Source organism: Strigops habroptila, unplaced genomic scaffold, assembly GCF_004027225.2.
Source record: "Strigops habroptila isolate Jane unplaced genomic scaffold, bStrHab1.2.pri NW_022045585.1_ctg1, whole genome shotgun sequence".
In the NCBI taxonomy this organism is placed as follows: domain Eukaryota; kingdom Metazoa; phylum Chordata; class Aves; order Psittaciformes; family Psittacidae; genus Strigops; species Strigops habroptila.
The window spans coordinates 1-13,486 of NW_022651067.1; the positions used below are offsets into that span (position 1 = coordinate 1).

At 57.2% G+C, this 13,486-nt stretch overlaps 1 protein-coding gene across 2 annotated transcripts; it reads left to right on the plus strand.

Annotated features, from left to right (window-relative positions):
• The first annotated feature begins 1,301 nt into the window (after positions 1–1,301).
• On the plus strand, positions 1,302–11,297 carry TP53 (tumor protein p53). 2 transcript variants are annotated; one of them, XM_030474375.1, is made up of 7 exons: positions 1,302–1,650; positions 3,440–3,552; positions 6,931–7,040; positions 8,543–8,691; positions 9,698–9,777; positions 10,166–10,251; positions 10,972–11,297. In XM_030474375.1, the coding sequence occupies exons 1-7, from the start codon at positions 1,413–1,415 to the stop codon at positions 11,060–11,062; spliced, it is 867 nt and encodes a 288-aa protein (XP_030330235.1). In that variant the 5' UTR covers positions 1,302–1,412; the 3' UTR covers positions 11,063–11,297. The 2 variants fall into 2 exon arrangements, with proteins under 2 accessions (XP_030330235.1, XP_030330237.1); XM_030474377.1 differs by having other exon boundaries at positions 1,303–1,650; positions 8,543–8,664.
• The last annotated feature ends 2,189 nt before the right edge of the window (positions 11,298–13,486 follow it).

Below are 13,486 nucleotides of genomic sequence, written 5' to 3' on the forward strand. Positions count from 1 at the left end.
TATGGATGCTATGGGGTACCATAGAGTGCTATTGGGTACTATGTGTGTCTATGGGTCCCTCTGGGTGCTGTTGAGTACTCTGTGTGTCTGTGGGTCTCTATGGGTGCTATGGGGTACTATGTGTGTCTATGGGTCCCTGTGGATCCCTATGGGTGCTATTGAGTGCTATGCATGTCTATGATGCCTTATCAGTCCCTATGGGTGCTATTGGGTACCATAGGATGCTGTTGGGTACTATGGTTCCTTATGGGTCTCTATGGGTGCTATTGGGTACCATAGGATGCTATTAGGTACTATATGTCCCTATGGATCGCTATGGATGGTCTTGGGTACTACGTACATCTATATGTCACCATGAGTCTCTATGGATGCTATGGGGCACTATTGGGTGCTATTGGGTATTATTGCATACTATGTGTACCTCTGTGGCCTTATGGATCCCTATGGGTGCTATTGGGTACTATGTGTGTCTATGAGTCCCTATGGGTGCTATTGGGTACTATGTGTGTCTATGGGTCCCTATGGGTGCTATTGGGTACTATGTGTGTCTATGGGTCCCTATGGGTGCTAGTGGGTACTATGTGTGTCTATGAGTGCCTATGGGTGCCAGTGGGTACTATGCGTGTCTATGGGTCCCTTTGGGTGCTAGTGGGTACTATGTGTGTCTATGGTTCCCTGTGGGTGCTAGTGGGTACTATGTGTGTCTATGGGTCCCTTTGGGTGCTATTGGGTACTATGTGTGTGTATGGTTCCCTATGGGTTCCTATGGATGCTGGTGGGTTCTGTCTGTGTCCATGTGTCCCTATGGGTGCTGGTGGGTACTATGTGTGTCTATGGTTCCCTATGGGTTCCTATGGATGCTGGTGGGTTCTGTCTGTGTCCGTGTGTCCCTATGGGTGCTATTGGGTACTATGTGTGTCTATGATTCCCTATGGGTTCCTATGGATGCTGGTGGGTTCTGTCTGTGTCCATGTGTCCCTATGGGTGCTATTGGGTAGTATGCGTGTCTATGGGTCCCTATGGGTGCTATTGGGTACTATGCGTGTCCATGTGTCCCTATGGGTGCTATTGGGTACTATGTGTGTCTATGAGTCCCTATGGGTTCCTATGGATACTGGTGGGTTCTGTCTCTGTCTATGTGTCCCTATGGGTGCTATTGGGTACTATGTATGTCTACGGTTACCTACAGATCCCTGTGGATGCTGTTGAGTACTATGCACATCTATGATTCCCTATGGGTCTCTATGGATCTTATTGGATACTATGCATGTTTATAGTTCTCTATGGGTCTGTATAGATGCCATAGGGTACCATAGCATACTCTAGGGTGCCATAGGGTCCCATGGGTTACCGTAGGGTGCCATAGGGTCCCATGGGTTACCGTAGGGTGCCATAGGGTGCCATAGGGTGCTATGGGGAGCTATGGGGTGCTCTGGGGCGCTATGGGGCTCCGTTGCCCGCAGTTCTCGGTGGTGCTGCACAAGCTGTTCTGCCGCCTGGCCAAGCCGTGCCCGGTGCAGGTGTGGGTGGGGGTCCCACCGCCCCCCGGGGCGCTGCTCCGCGCCGTCGCCGTCTACAAGAAGTCGGAGCACGTGGCCGAGGTGGTGCGGAGGTGCCCCCACCACGAGCGCTGCGGGGGGGGCAGCGACGGTGAGCCCGGGGGGGCTGTGGGGGGGGTATGGGGGGGCTATGGGGTGGATATGGGGGGATATGGGGGGGGTATGGGGTGGCTATGGGGTGTCTATGGGGTTCTATGGGGGGGTATTGGGGGGTCAGGAGGTGCCCCCACCACAAGTGCTGCGGGGGGGGCAGCAATGGTGAGCCCGGGGGGGCTGTGGGGGGCTATGGAGGGGTATGGGGGAGGTATGGGGGGATATGGGGGGTCTATGGGGTGCTATGGGGTGTCTATGGGGGGGTATTGGGGGGTCAGGAGGTGCCCCCACCACGAGCGCTGCGGGGGGGGCAGCGACGGTGAGCCCGGGGGGGCTGTGGGGGGGTATGGGGGGGCTATGGGGTGGATATGGGGGGGATATGGGGGGGGTATGGGGTGGATATGGGGTGCTATGGGGTGTCTATGGGGGGGTATTGGGGGGTCAGGAGGTGCCCCCACCACGAGCGCTGCGGGGGGGGGCAGCGACGGTGAGCCCGGGGGGGCTGTGGGGGTGATATGGGGGGGCTATGGGGTGGATATGGGGGGCTATGGGGTGCTATGGGGTGTCTATGGGGGGGTATTGGGGGGTCAGGAGGTGCCCCCACCGCGAGCGCTGCAGGGGGGGCAGAGACGCTGAGCCCGGGGGGGGCTGTGGGGGGGTATGGGGGGGGTATGGGGTGGATATGGGGTGTCTATGGGGGGTATTGGGGGGTCAGGAGGTGCCCCCAGCACGAGCGCTGCGGGGGGGGCAGCGACGGTGAGCCCGGGGGGGCTGTGGGGGGGCTATGGGGTGGATATGGGGGGGCTATGGGGGGTTATGGGGTGTCTCTGGGGTGCTATGGGGTGTCTGTGGGGGGGTATTGGGGGGTCAGGAGGTGCCCCCACCACGAGCGCTGCGAGGGGGGCAGCGATGGTGATCCCGGGGGGGCTATGGGGGGCTATGGGGGGGAGATGGGGTGGATATGGGGGTCTATGGGGTGGCTATGGGGGGTTATGGGGTGGCTATGGGGTGTCTATGGGGGGGTATTGGGGGGTCAGGAGGTGCTCCCACCACGAGTGCTGTGGGGGGGGGCAGCGACGGTGAGGCTGGGGGGGCTATGGGGTGGATATAGGGGGGTATTGGGGTGTCTATGGGGGCCTATGGGGTGGTCTGTGGGTGTTTATGGGGTGGATATGGGGGTCTATGGGGGTCTATGGGGTGGATATGGGGGGCTGTGGGGGACTATGGGGGTCTATGGGGTGGATATGGGGTAGATATGGGCGTCTATGGAGAGCTATGAGGCTCTATGGGGTGTCTGGGGGGGTCTACAGGGTGTCTGTGGGGAGCTATGGAGGGTCTATGGGTGTCTATGGGGGCCTGTGGGGTGTCTATGGGTGTGTATGGGGTGCTATGGGATGTCTATGGGGGGCTATGGGGTGTCAATAGGATGCTATAGGGGGTCTATGAGGTGGCTATGGGGGGCTATGAGGTGCCTATGGGGGTCTATGGGGGGCTATGGGGTGTCTATGGGGCATCTGTGGGGGGCTATGGGGGGCTATGGAGGGCTATGAGGGTCTATGGGGTGTCTTTGGGGGTCTACGGGGTGTCTGTGGGGAGCTATGGAGGGTCTAGGGGTGTCTATGGGGGCCTGTGGGGTGTCTATGGGTGCCTATGGGGTGCTATGGGTATCTAGAGGGGGCTATGGGGTGTCAACAGGAGGCTATGGGGTGTCTATGGGGGGCTATGGGGTGTCTATGGGGGCTCATTGGTGTCTATGGGGCTGACTTTGGGGTGTCCCCCCCCCCCAGGCCTGGCGCCCCCTCAGCACCTGATCCGGGTGGAGGGGAACCCCCAGGCCCGTTACCATGACGACGAGACCACCAAGAGGCACAGTGTGACCGTTCCCTATGAGCCCCCCGAGGTACCCCCAAACCGAGCCCCAAAATACCCCCCAGGGACCCCAAATACCCCCTTTGGGACCCCGAATACCCCTTTGGGACCCCAAAATACCCCCCAGGGACCCCAAATACCCCCTTTGGGACCCCAAATACCCCCCAGGGACCACAAATACCCCCTTTGGGACCCCAAATACCCCTTTGAGACCCCAAAATACCCCCCAGGGACCACAAATACCCCCTTTGGGACCCCAAAATACCCCTTTGGGACCCCAAATACCCTCCAGGGACCACAAATACCCCCTTTGGGACCCCAAAATACCCCCCAGGGACCCCAAAATACCCCCCAGGGACCCCAAAAACCCCCTTTGGGACCCCAAAATACCCCCTTGAGACCCCAAATACCCCTTTGGGACCCCAAAATACCCCCTTTGAGATGCCAAATCCTCCCTTTGGACCCCCCTAAATGCCCCAATACCCCCTTTGGGACCCCAAAATACCCCCTTTGGGACCCCAAATTACCCCCCAGGGACCACAAATACCCTCTTGAGACCCCAAATACCCCCTTTGGAACCCCCCAAATGCCCCAATACCAGCTTTGGGACCCCAAATACCCCCCCTTCAGACCGAAATACCCCTTTGGGACCCCAAAAATACCCCTTTGGACCCCCCTAAATGCCCCTAATACCCCCCAAGTACCCCAAATATCCCCTTTGCGACCCCAAATTCCTGCTTTGGAACCCCTTAAATGCCCCAATACCCCCTTTGGGACCCCAAAATATCCCCTTTAGGACCCCAAATCCTGCATTTGGACTCCCCTAAAGGCCCTCATTCTCCCTTTGGGACCCCAAATCCACCCTTTGGGACCCCAAATCCCCCCTTTGGAACCCCCTAAATACCCCAATACCCCCTTTGAGACCCCCAAATACCCATTTGAGACCCCAAATCCCCCCTTTGGACCCCCCTAAATGCCCCATTACACCCTTTGGGACTCCAAAATATCCACTTTAGGACCCCAAATCCCACATTTGGACCCCCCTAAATGCCCTCATCCTCCCTTTGGGACCCCAAATCCACTCTTTGGGACCCCAAATCCCCCCTTTGGAACCCACTAAATGCCTGAATACCCCTTTGGGACCCCCAAATACCCGTTTGAGACCCCAAATACCCCCTTTGGGACCCCAAACCCCTTGTCTAGACCCCAAAATACCCGTTTGGAACCTCCTAAATGCCATAATACCCCCTTTGAGACCCCAAAATATCCCCTTTGGGACCCCAAATTCCCCCTCGAGACCCCCCTAAATGCCCCAATACTCCCTTTGGGACCCCAAATCCCCCTTTAGAACCCCTTCAATGCCCCAATACCCCCTTTGGGACCCCAAATATCCCCTTGAGACCCAAAAATCCCCCCCCAGGGACCCCAAAATCCATCCGTAAGACCCCCAAATACCCCTTTGGGACCCCAAATCCCCCCTTTGGAACCCCCTAAATGCCCCAATACCCCCTTTGAGACCCCCAAATACCCCTTTGAGACCCCAAATACCCCCTTTGGGACCCCAAAATACCCCTTTGGGACCCCAAATACCCCCCAGGGACCACAAAATACCCCCTTTGGGACCCCAAAATACCCCCTTGAGACCCCAAATACCCCTTTGGGACCCCAAAATACCCCCTTTGAGATGCCAAATCCTCCCTTTGGACCCCCCTAAATGCCCCAATACCCCATTTGGGACCCCAAAATACCCCCTTTGGGACCCCAAATTACCCCCCAGGGACCACAAATACCCTCTTGAGACCCCAAATACCCCCTTTGGAACCCCCCAAATGCCCCAATACCAGCTTTGGGACCCCAAATACCCCCCCTTCAGACCGAAATACCCCTTTGGGACCCCAAAATACCCCTTTGGACCCCCCTAAATGCCCTAATACCCCCCCAAGTACCCCAAATATCCCCTTTGCGACCCCAAATCCTCGCTTTGGAACCCCTTAAATGCCCCATTACACCCTTTGGGACCCCAAAATATCCCCTTTAGGACCCCAAATCCTGCATTTGGACTCCCCTAAAGGCCCTCATTCTCTCTTTGGGACCCCAAATCCACCCTTTGGGACCCCAAATCCCCCCTTTGGAACCCCCTAAATACCCCAATACCCCCTTTAAGACCCCCAAATACCCATTTGAGACCCCAAATCCCCCCTTTGGACCCCCCTAAATGCCCCATTACACCCTTTGGGACCCCAAAATATCCACTTTAGGACCCCAAATCCCACATTTGGACCCCTCTAAATGCCCTCATCCTCCCTTTGGGACCCCAAATCCACCCTTTGGGACCCCAAATCCCCCCTTTGGAACCCCCTAAATACCCCAATACCCCTTTGAGACCCCCAAATACCAATTTGAGACCCCAAATCGCCCCTTTGGACCCCCCTAAATGCCCCATTACACCCTTTGGGACTCCAAAATATCCACTTTAGGACCCCAAATCCCACATTTGGACCCCCCTAAATGCCCTCATCCTCCCTTTGGGACCCCAAATCCACTCTTTGGGACCCCAAATCCCCCCTTTGGAACCCACTAAATGCCTGAATACCCCCTTTGGGACCCCCAAATACCCGTTTGAGACCCCAAATACCCCCTTTGGGACCCCAAACCCCTTGTCTAGACCCCAAAATACCCCTTTGGAACCCCCTAAATGCCATAATACCCCCTTTGAGACCCCAAAATATCCCCTTTGGGACCCCAAATCCCCCCTTGAGACCCCCCTAAATGCCCCAATACTCCCTTTGGGACCCCAAATCCCCCTTTAGAACCCCCTCAATGCCCCAATACCCTCTTTGGGACCCCAAATATCCCCTTGAGACCCAAAAATCCCCCCCCAGGGACCCCAAAATCCATCTGTAAGACCCCCATATACCCCTTTGGGACCCCAAATACCCCCTTTGGGACCCCAAACCCCTTGTCTAGACCCCACAATACCCCTTTGGAACCCCCTAAGTGCCCCAATACCCCCCCAAGAACCCCAAATATCCCCTTTGGGACCCCAAATCCCCCCTTTGGACCCCCCTAAATGCCCCATTACCCCCTCTGGGACCCCAAAATATCCCCTTTGGGACCCCAAATCCCCCCTTTGGACCCCCCTAAATGCCCCAATACCCCGTTTGGGACCCCAAAATATCCCCTTTAGGACCCCAAATCCCGCATTTGGACCCCCCTAAATACCCCATTACCCCCTTTGGGACCCCCAAATATGCCTTTGAGACCACAAATCCCCCCTTTGGACCCCCCTAAATGCCCCAAATCCCCCCTCAAGACCCCCATAGAGGGGTTTTGGGGGGTGTTTTAAGGTGCTGGGGGTTAGTTTTGGGGTGTCCCCCCCCCATAACGCTGCCCCATGGTTGCCCCCCAGGTGGGCTCGGACTGTACCACGGTGCTCTACAACTTCATGTGCAACAGCTCGTGCATGGGGGGCATGAACCGGCGCCCCATCCTCGCCATCCTCACCCTCGAGGGGCCCGCGTGAGTGGGGGTCCCCCTATATAGGCCCCTATATAGGTCTCGGGGTGCCCTATAGCTTGGGGTTCCCCCCATATGGGTTTCAAATGGGTGTTGGGGGGGGATTGGGGTATCCCCTATGTGGGTGTTGGGGTTGATGCTTTATGGGGGGGGGGTGCCCCGTAGGTTGGGGTCCCCCCTATGTAAGGTTTGGGGTGTCCCCTATGTTGGGGGTCCTCTTAGATGGGGTTTGCGTGGGGTTTGGGGTGCCCCATGGGTTGGGGTATCCCCTATATGGGTGGTGGGGTCCCCCTTGGATGGGTGTCAGTGGGTCCGTATGGGTGCTGCGGGGTCGCTATGGGTGCTGTGGGTTCCTATGGGTGTCAGTGGGTCCCTATGGGTCCGTATGTGTTCCTATGAGTCGCTATGGTCCCTATATGTCCCTATGTGTCTGTATGGGTGCTGTGGGTCCCTGTGTGTCCCTATGGTCCCTATGTGTCTCTATGAGTCCGTGTGGGTGCTGTGGGTCCCTATGTGTCCTTATGTGTCCCTATGGTCCTTATATGTCCCTATGGGTGCTGTGGGTCCCTGTGTGTCCCTATGATCCCTATGTGTCCTTATCTGTCCCTATGTGTCCTATGGGTGATGTGGGTCCCTATGAGTCCCTATAGGTGCTGTGGGTCCCTATGTCTCCCTATGTGTCCTTATATGGTTCTGTAGTCCCTATGGTCACGCTGTGTCTGTATGAGTGTCTATGTGTCCTTATGTATCTGTGTATGTCTGTATGGATTCCTATAGTCACTATATGTACTTATGATTCCTATATGTCCCTATATTTCACTATAGATCCCTATGGTCCCAATGTGTCCTTATGGATCCCTATGGATTCCTATGGTCCCTGTGTGTCCCTATGGTCCCTATATGTCCTTGTATGTCCCTATGGATCTTTATGGTTCCTATATGTTTCTATGGTCTCTATATGTCCCTATGTGTACCTATGGATGTTTATGGATCCCTATGGTACTTATATGTTGCTATGGTCCCTATATGTCTCTGTGGATCCCTATAGGTGCCTGTATGTCCCTATGAGTGCTCTGGGTCCCTATGGATCCCTATGATCCCTATGTGTTTCTGTAGTCCCTATATGTGCCTATGGTCCCTATATGTCTTTATAGTCCTTATATGTTTGTATGTGTCCCTAGGGATTCCTATGGTCCCTATATGTCTATATGGTGCCTATATATTTCTATGGATTGCTATATGTCCCTGTATGTTCCTATGGGTGCTGTGGGTCCCTATGGATCCCTATGGTCCCTATATGTCTTTATGGTCCCTATATGTCCCTATGGTCTCTATATGTCCCTATGGATCGATATGGTTCCTATGTGTTCCTATGGTCCCTATATGTCTCTGTGGATCCTTATACATCCCAGTATGTCCCTACGTGTCTTTATATGTCCATGTATGTCCCTATATGCTCCCATGGTCCCTATGGATCCCTGTATGTGCCTGTGGTGTGCCGGCAGGGGGCAGGTCCTGGGCCGCCGCTGTTTTGAGGTGCGGGTCTGTGCCTGCCCCGGCCGGGACCGGCGCATCGAGGAGGAGAACCACCGCCGGAGGGGCGGCGCCGGGGGCGTGGCCAAGCGCGGTGAGGGGCGGGGCCACACCGTGTATGGTGAGGGCAGGGGCGGGGCGTGAGCCTGGGGGGGCGGGGCCACACCATGTATGGTGAGGGAAGGGATGGGGCTTGAGCCGGGGGCGGGGCCTCGGGTCGGGGCGGGGGCTTGGGCCAGGGGCTATGCCATGTATGGTGAGGGGAAGGGGCGGGGCTTGAGCCGGGAGCGGGGCTTGGGGCTGGGGCCACACCATATATGGTGAGCCCGGGGGCGGGGCTTGAGCCGGGGCGGGGCCACACCATGTATGGTGAGGGAAGGGGTGGGGCTTGATCCGGGGGCGGGGCCACGGGCCGGGGCGGGGGCTTGGGCCAGGGGCTACACCATATATGGTGAGAGAAGGGGCGGGGCTTGAGCCGGGGCTGGGGCCTCAGGCCTGGGGTGGGGCCACACCATGTATGGTGAAGGAAGGGGTTGGGCTTGAGCCGGGGTGGTGCTTGAGGCCGGGGGGCGGGGCCACACCATGTATGGAGAGGGAAGGGGCGGGGCTTGAGCCCGCGGGCGGGGCCTCGGGCCAGGGCCGGGGCTTGTACCAGGCCACACCATATATGGTGAGGGAAGGGGCAGGGCCTGGGGCTGGGGCTTGGGGGCTGGGGCTGCACCATATATGGTGAGGGAAGGGGCGGGGCTTTAGCCCAGGGGTGGGGCCTCGGGCCAGGGCTTGGGGTTGGGGCTGCACCATATATGGTGAGGGTGGGGGCGGGGCCTGGGCCGAGGGGCGGAGCCAAGCGCTGGGGGGGTGTTAATGGCAAAGGGGCGGGGTTTAGTGCCAGGGGCGGGGCCAAGGGGCAGGGGGCGGGGCCAGGGCCCTCTCTTGTTCCATATAGGGCTGGGGGGGGGCTTAATGTGGGTCCTTAAGGGGGCACCCAATGGTTGGGTGCTTATGGGGGGGGGTCAGTGTGGGTCCTATCAGTGCTTAGAGGGGGGTATCCCTAACATGGGGGGCTATGGGGGACAAGGGGGGTGTCCCAATAATGGTCTCACCCCTTTGTGCCCCCCCTGCCCCAGCTCTGCCCCCCCCGGTTGAAGCCCCTGAGAGCTCCAAGAAGCGGGTGCTGAACCCCGACAATGAGGAGTTCTCTCTGCTGGTGGGTCCTGGGGGGCCCAAAGGGGGGGTTTGGGGTCCTATGGGGCAATTTGGGCTCTCAAAGGGGGTATTTGGTGTCCCATGGAGGTATTTGGGGTCCCATGGGGCAGTTGGGGGTCCTTAAGGGGCAATTTGGGGTCCCATGGGGCAGTTGGGGGTCCCAAAGAGGGTAGTTGGGGGTCCTATGGGGCAGTTGGGGGTCCCAAAGAGGCAATTTGAGGTCCCATGGGACAGTTGGACGTCCCATGGGGCAGTTGGAAGTCCCAAAGGGGGTAGTTGGGGGTCCTATGGGGCAGCTGGGGGTCCCAAAGGGGGTATTGGGGGTCCCAAAGGGGATATTTGGGGGTCCAATGGGGCTCTGACCCCCATTTTTGGGGGGGGGGGCCCAGGTCCGTGGTCGCCATCGCTATGAGATGCTGAAGAAGATCAATGATGCTCTGGAGGCCTATGAGGGGGGGGCAGCACCGGAACGACCGTGAGTGGGGGACCCCTCTTTGGACCCCTCCTTTGATCCTCCCCATTGGACCCTCCCTTTGGGACCCCCCCCCCTCCTTGGACCTCCCCATTGGAACCCCCCTTTGGGTTGGGGGGTGCTTGGGACCCCCCCATGGTTGATATTGGGTGCCTGAGGAGGGGGGAAATGGGATCCTGGGTGTCCCATGGGGCAGTTGGGGGTCCCAAAGGGGGTATTTGGGGTCCCATGGGGCAGTTGGGGGTCCCAAAGGGGGTATTTTGGGTCCCTATGGGGCAATTTGGAGTCCCAGAGGGGGTATTTGGGGTCCCATGGGGCAGTTGGGGGTCCCAAAGGGGGTATTTGGGGGTCCCATGGGGCAATTTGGCATCCCAGGGGGGTATTTACGGTCCCATGGGGCAATTTGGGGTCCCAAAGGGGGTATTTGGGGTCCCATGGGGCAATTTGGAGTCCCAGGGGGGTATTTAGGGTCCCAAAGGGGGCATTTGGGGGTCCCATGGGGCAATTTGGTGTCCCAGAGGAGGTATTTGGGTCCCATGGGGCAATTTGGGGTCCCAAAGGGGTTATTTGGGGTCCCATGGGGCAATTCGGGGTCCCAGGGGGGTATTTAGGGTCCCAAAGTGGGTATTGGGGGGTCCCATGGGGCAAATGGGGGTCCCAAAGAGGGTAAAAAGGGGGGTCCCGATACCCTTGACCCCCCTTTAAGTGTGTCCCCCCCCCCAGGGTCAAAGGTCGCCGCCCGCGGGGGGAGGGACTGCTGCCCCGCAGCGGGAAGAAGCTGCTGCTGAAGGGGGCGGGGCCAGACTCGGACTGACCACGCCCCCCCCGCCATAGCCCCGCCCACCGCCGCGCTAAGCCCCGCCCACCCCGCCTCAAGCCGCTCCCCCTATTGCCCTTATTAGTCACGCCCCGGGGAGGGGGTTTAGCCCCGCCCACAACGTCTTGGCCACGCCCCCTTCGCCTTGGCCACGCCCTCCCCCGCGCTTGGCCACGCCCCCCCCGTGTCTTTTTAAGGGTCTTTTTATACATTAAATGACTTTTGTACCGCCCCCCCCACCCCCCAAAAAACCAGTTTTGGGGGGGCGGTGTGATGGGGTCCCAGTTTGGGGGGGGCAGCCCATTATGGGGTAATTGGGGGGGGGAGGTGGCCCCATTATGGGTCCCAGTATGGGGGGATCGCCCTATTATGGGTCCCAATATGGGGGGCCACCATCCCTCTATGGGGGGGGACACGTCTATGATGGGGGGTCCCCATTATGGGACCCTGGATGGGGGGGCAGCCCATTATGGGGTAACTGGGGGGGGGGAGGTGGCCCCATTATGTGTCCCAGTATGGGGGGGGTCGCCCCAGTATGGGTTCCAGTATGGGGGGGGGACACGTCTGTGATGGGGGGGGTCCCCATTATGGGTCCTTGTATGGGGGGAGCAGCACATTATGGGGTAACTGGGGGGGGGGTGTCACCCCATTATGGGTCCCAATATGGGGGGGCACGAGGGGGTCCCCATTATGGGTTTCTGTATGGGGGGGGCAGCCCATTATGGGGTAATGGGGGGGGGGGGTCACCCCATTATGGGTCCTAATATGGGGGGACACAATCCCTGTATGGGGGGGGACACATCTATGATGGGGGGTCCCCATTATGGGACCCTGGATGGGGGGGGCAGCCCATTATGGGGTAATTGGGGGGGGTGGCTCCAATTTGGGGGGGGGGGGGGGAATCTACCATTATGGGTCCCAATATGGGGGGGTACAACCCCAGTATGGGGGGGTTATCTGGGTGGATAATTAAGGGGGGGGGGTAATTGGCTGTTAATTTGGGGGGGGGCTATGGCGGGGGGTTAATTATGAGTGGATTCGGGGGGTTCTTAATGAGGGGGGATAATTAGGAAAGGAATGGGGGGTAATTGGGTTAATGAGGGGGGTTAATTGAGGGTGTCTTAATTAGGAAGGGATTGGGGGGTAATTAAATGGTAATTAAATAGAGGGGCTTAATGAGGGGCTTAATTAGGGGGGTCTTAATGGAGTTAATTGAGGGGGACTTGGGGGGGTTAATTAGGAAGGAATTGAGGGTAATTAAAAGGAGGGTCTTAATGAGAGAGCTAAATTGGGGAGGTCTTAATAAGGGGGTTAATTAGGAGGGGATTGGGGTAATTAATTAGGGGTTAATTAGGGGAGTAATTAGGGAGTAATTAGTAATTTGGGTAATTGGGGGTTAATTAGGGGAGTAATTATGGGGTAAATAGTAATTAGGGTAATTAATTGGGTTAATTAGGGGGTAATTAGGGGTGATTAGTAATAAGGGTAATTAATTGGGGTGGTCAATTAGGGGAGTAATTAGGGTAATTGGGGGGTCAATTAGGTGGTAATTAGTAATTAGGGAGTAATTATTAGGTTAATTGGGGTCAATTAGGGGATACTTCATAATTAGGGAGTAATTAGTAATTAGAATAATTAATTAGGGGTTAATTGGAGTAATTAGATGGTAACTAGGAATTAGGCAGTACTTAGTAATGAGGGTACTTAATTGGGGATCAATTAGAGGAGAAAATAGGGAGTAATTAGTAATTAGGGTGTAATTAGTAATTAGGGTCATTAATTGGGGGATTAATTGGGGGGTCCTTAATGAGGAGGGTTAATGGGGGGGGTTAATGAGTTCATTAGGAGGGGATTGGGGGAGAATTCATTGGGGGTCATTAAGAGGGGGCTTAACTGGGGGGGTCTTAATGAAGGGGGTTAATTGGGGGGTGTCTTAACGAGGGGGCTTAATTAGGGGCTGTCTTAATGAGGGTAGTTAATGAAGGGTTAAGCAGACGTGGGGGAGGAGCCGACCCCGAGCCGAGCGCAGGGATTTGGGGCAAATTAGGGCGATTTTGGCGTCTTTCCCCCCCCAATGACGTCATCACCCCCCCCCCATGAATGAGGCCACTGTGGGGGATGGGCTGCGCGTGTCCCGGCGCCTTAATGAGCTTTGGGCTCATTAAGAGCCCAAACCCCCTCCTTGTGGCCTCATTAAGCTCCAAGGGACTAAAAAGCAGCACAAACCGCTTCGTTTTCACCTAAATCCAGGGGTTTTACCCCAAAATGATGGTGTTTCCCCTCCTCCCCCCCATCAGCACCTCCCTGGACCCAAAAGTCACTGAATTGACCCCAAAATGAAGGGGGGGGAGGGGGGGAAGGAGGGGTTTCAAGATGGCGGCGCTTGGGGGAGGGGTGGGAGGGGGGGGTCATGGTGCAGGT

Bases quoted from the DNA above. Each gene is read 5' to 3' on its own strand.
- TP53 (XM_030474375.1), top strand. From the start codon at position 1,413: ATGGGGAGCTATGGGGTGCTCTGGGGCGCTATGGGGCTCCGTTGCCCG. The intron at 3,553-6,930 runs GTACCCCCAAAC...GTTGCCCCCCAG, and splicing joins TTCCCTATGAGCCCCCCGAG to GTGGGCTCGGACTGTACCAC. The intron at 9,778-10,165 runs GTGGGTCCTGGG...GGGGGGGCCCAG, and splicing joins ATGAGGAGTTCTCTCTGCTG to GTCCGTGGTCGCCATCGCTA.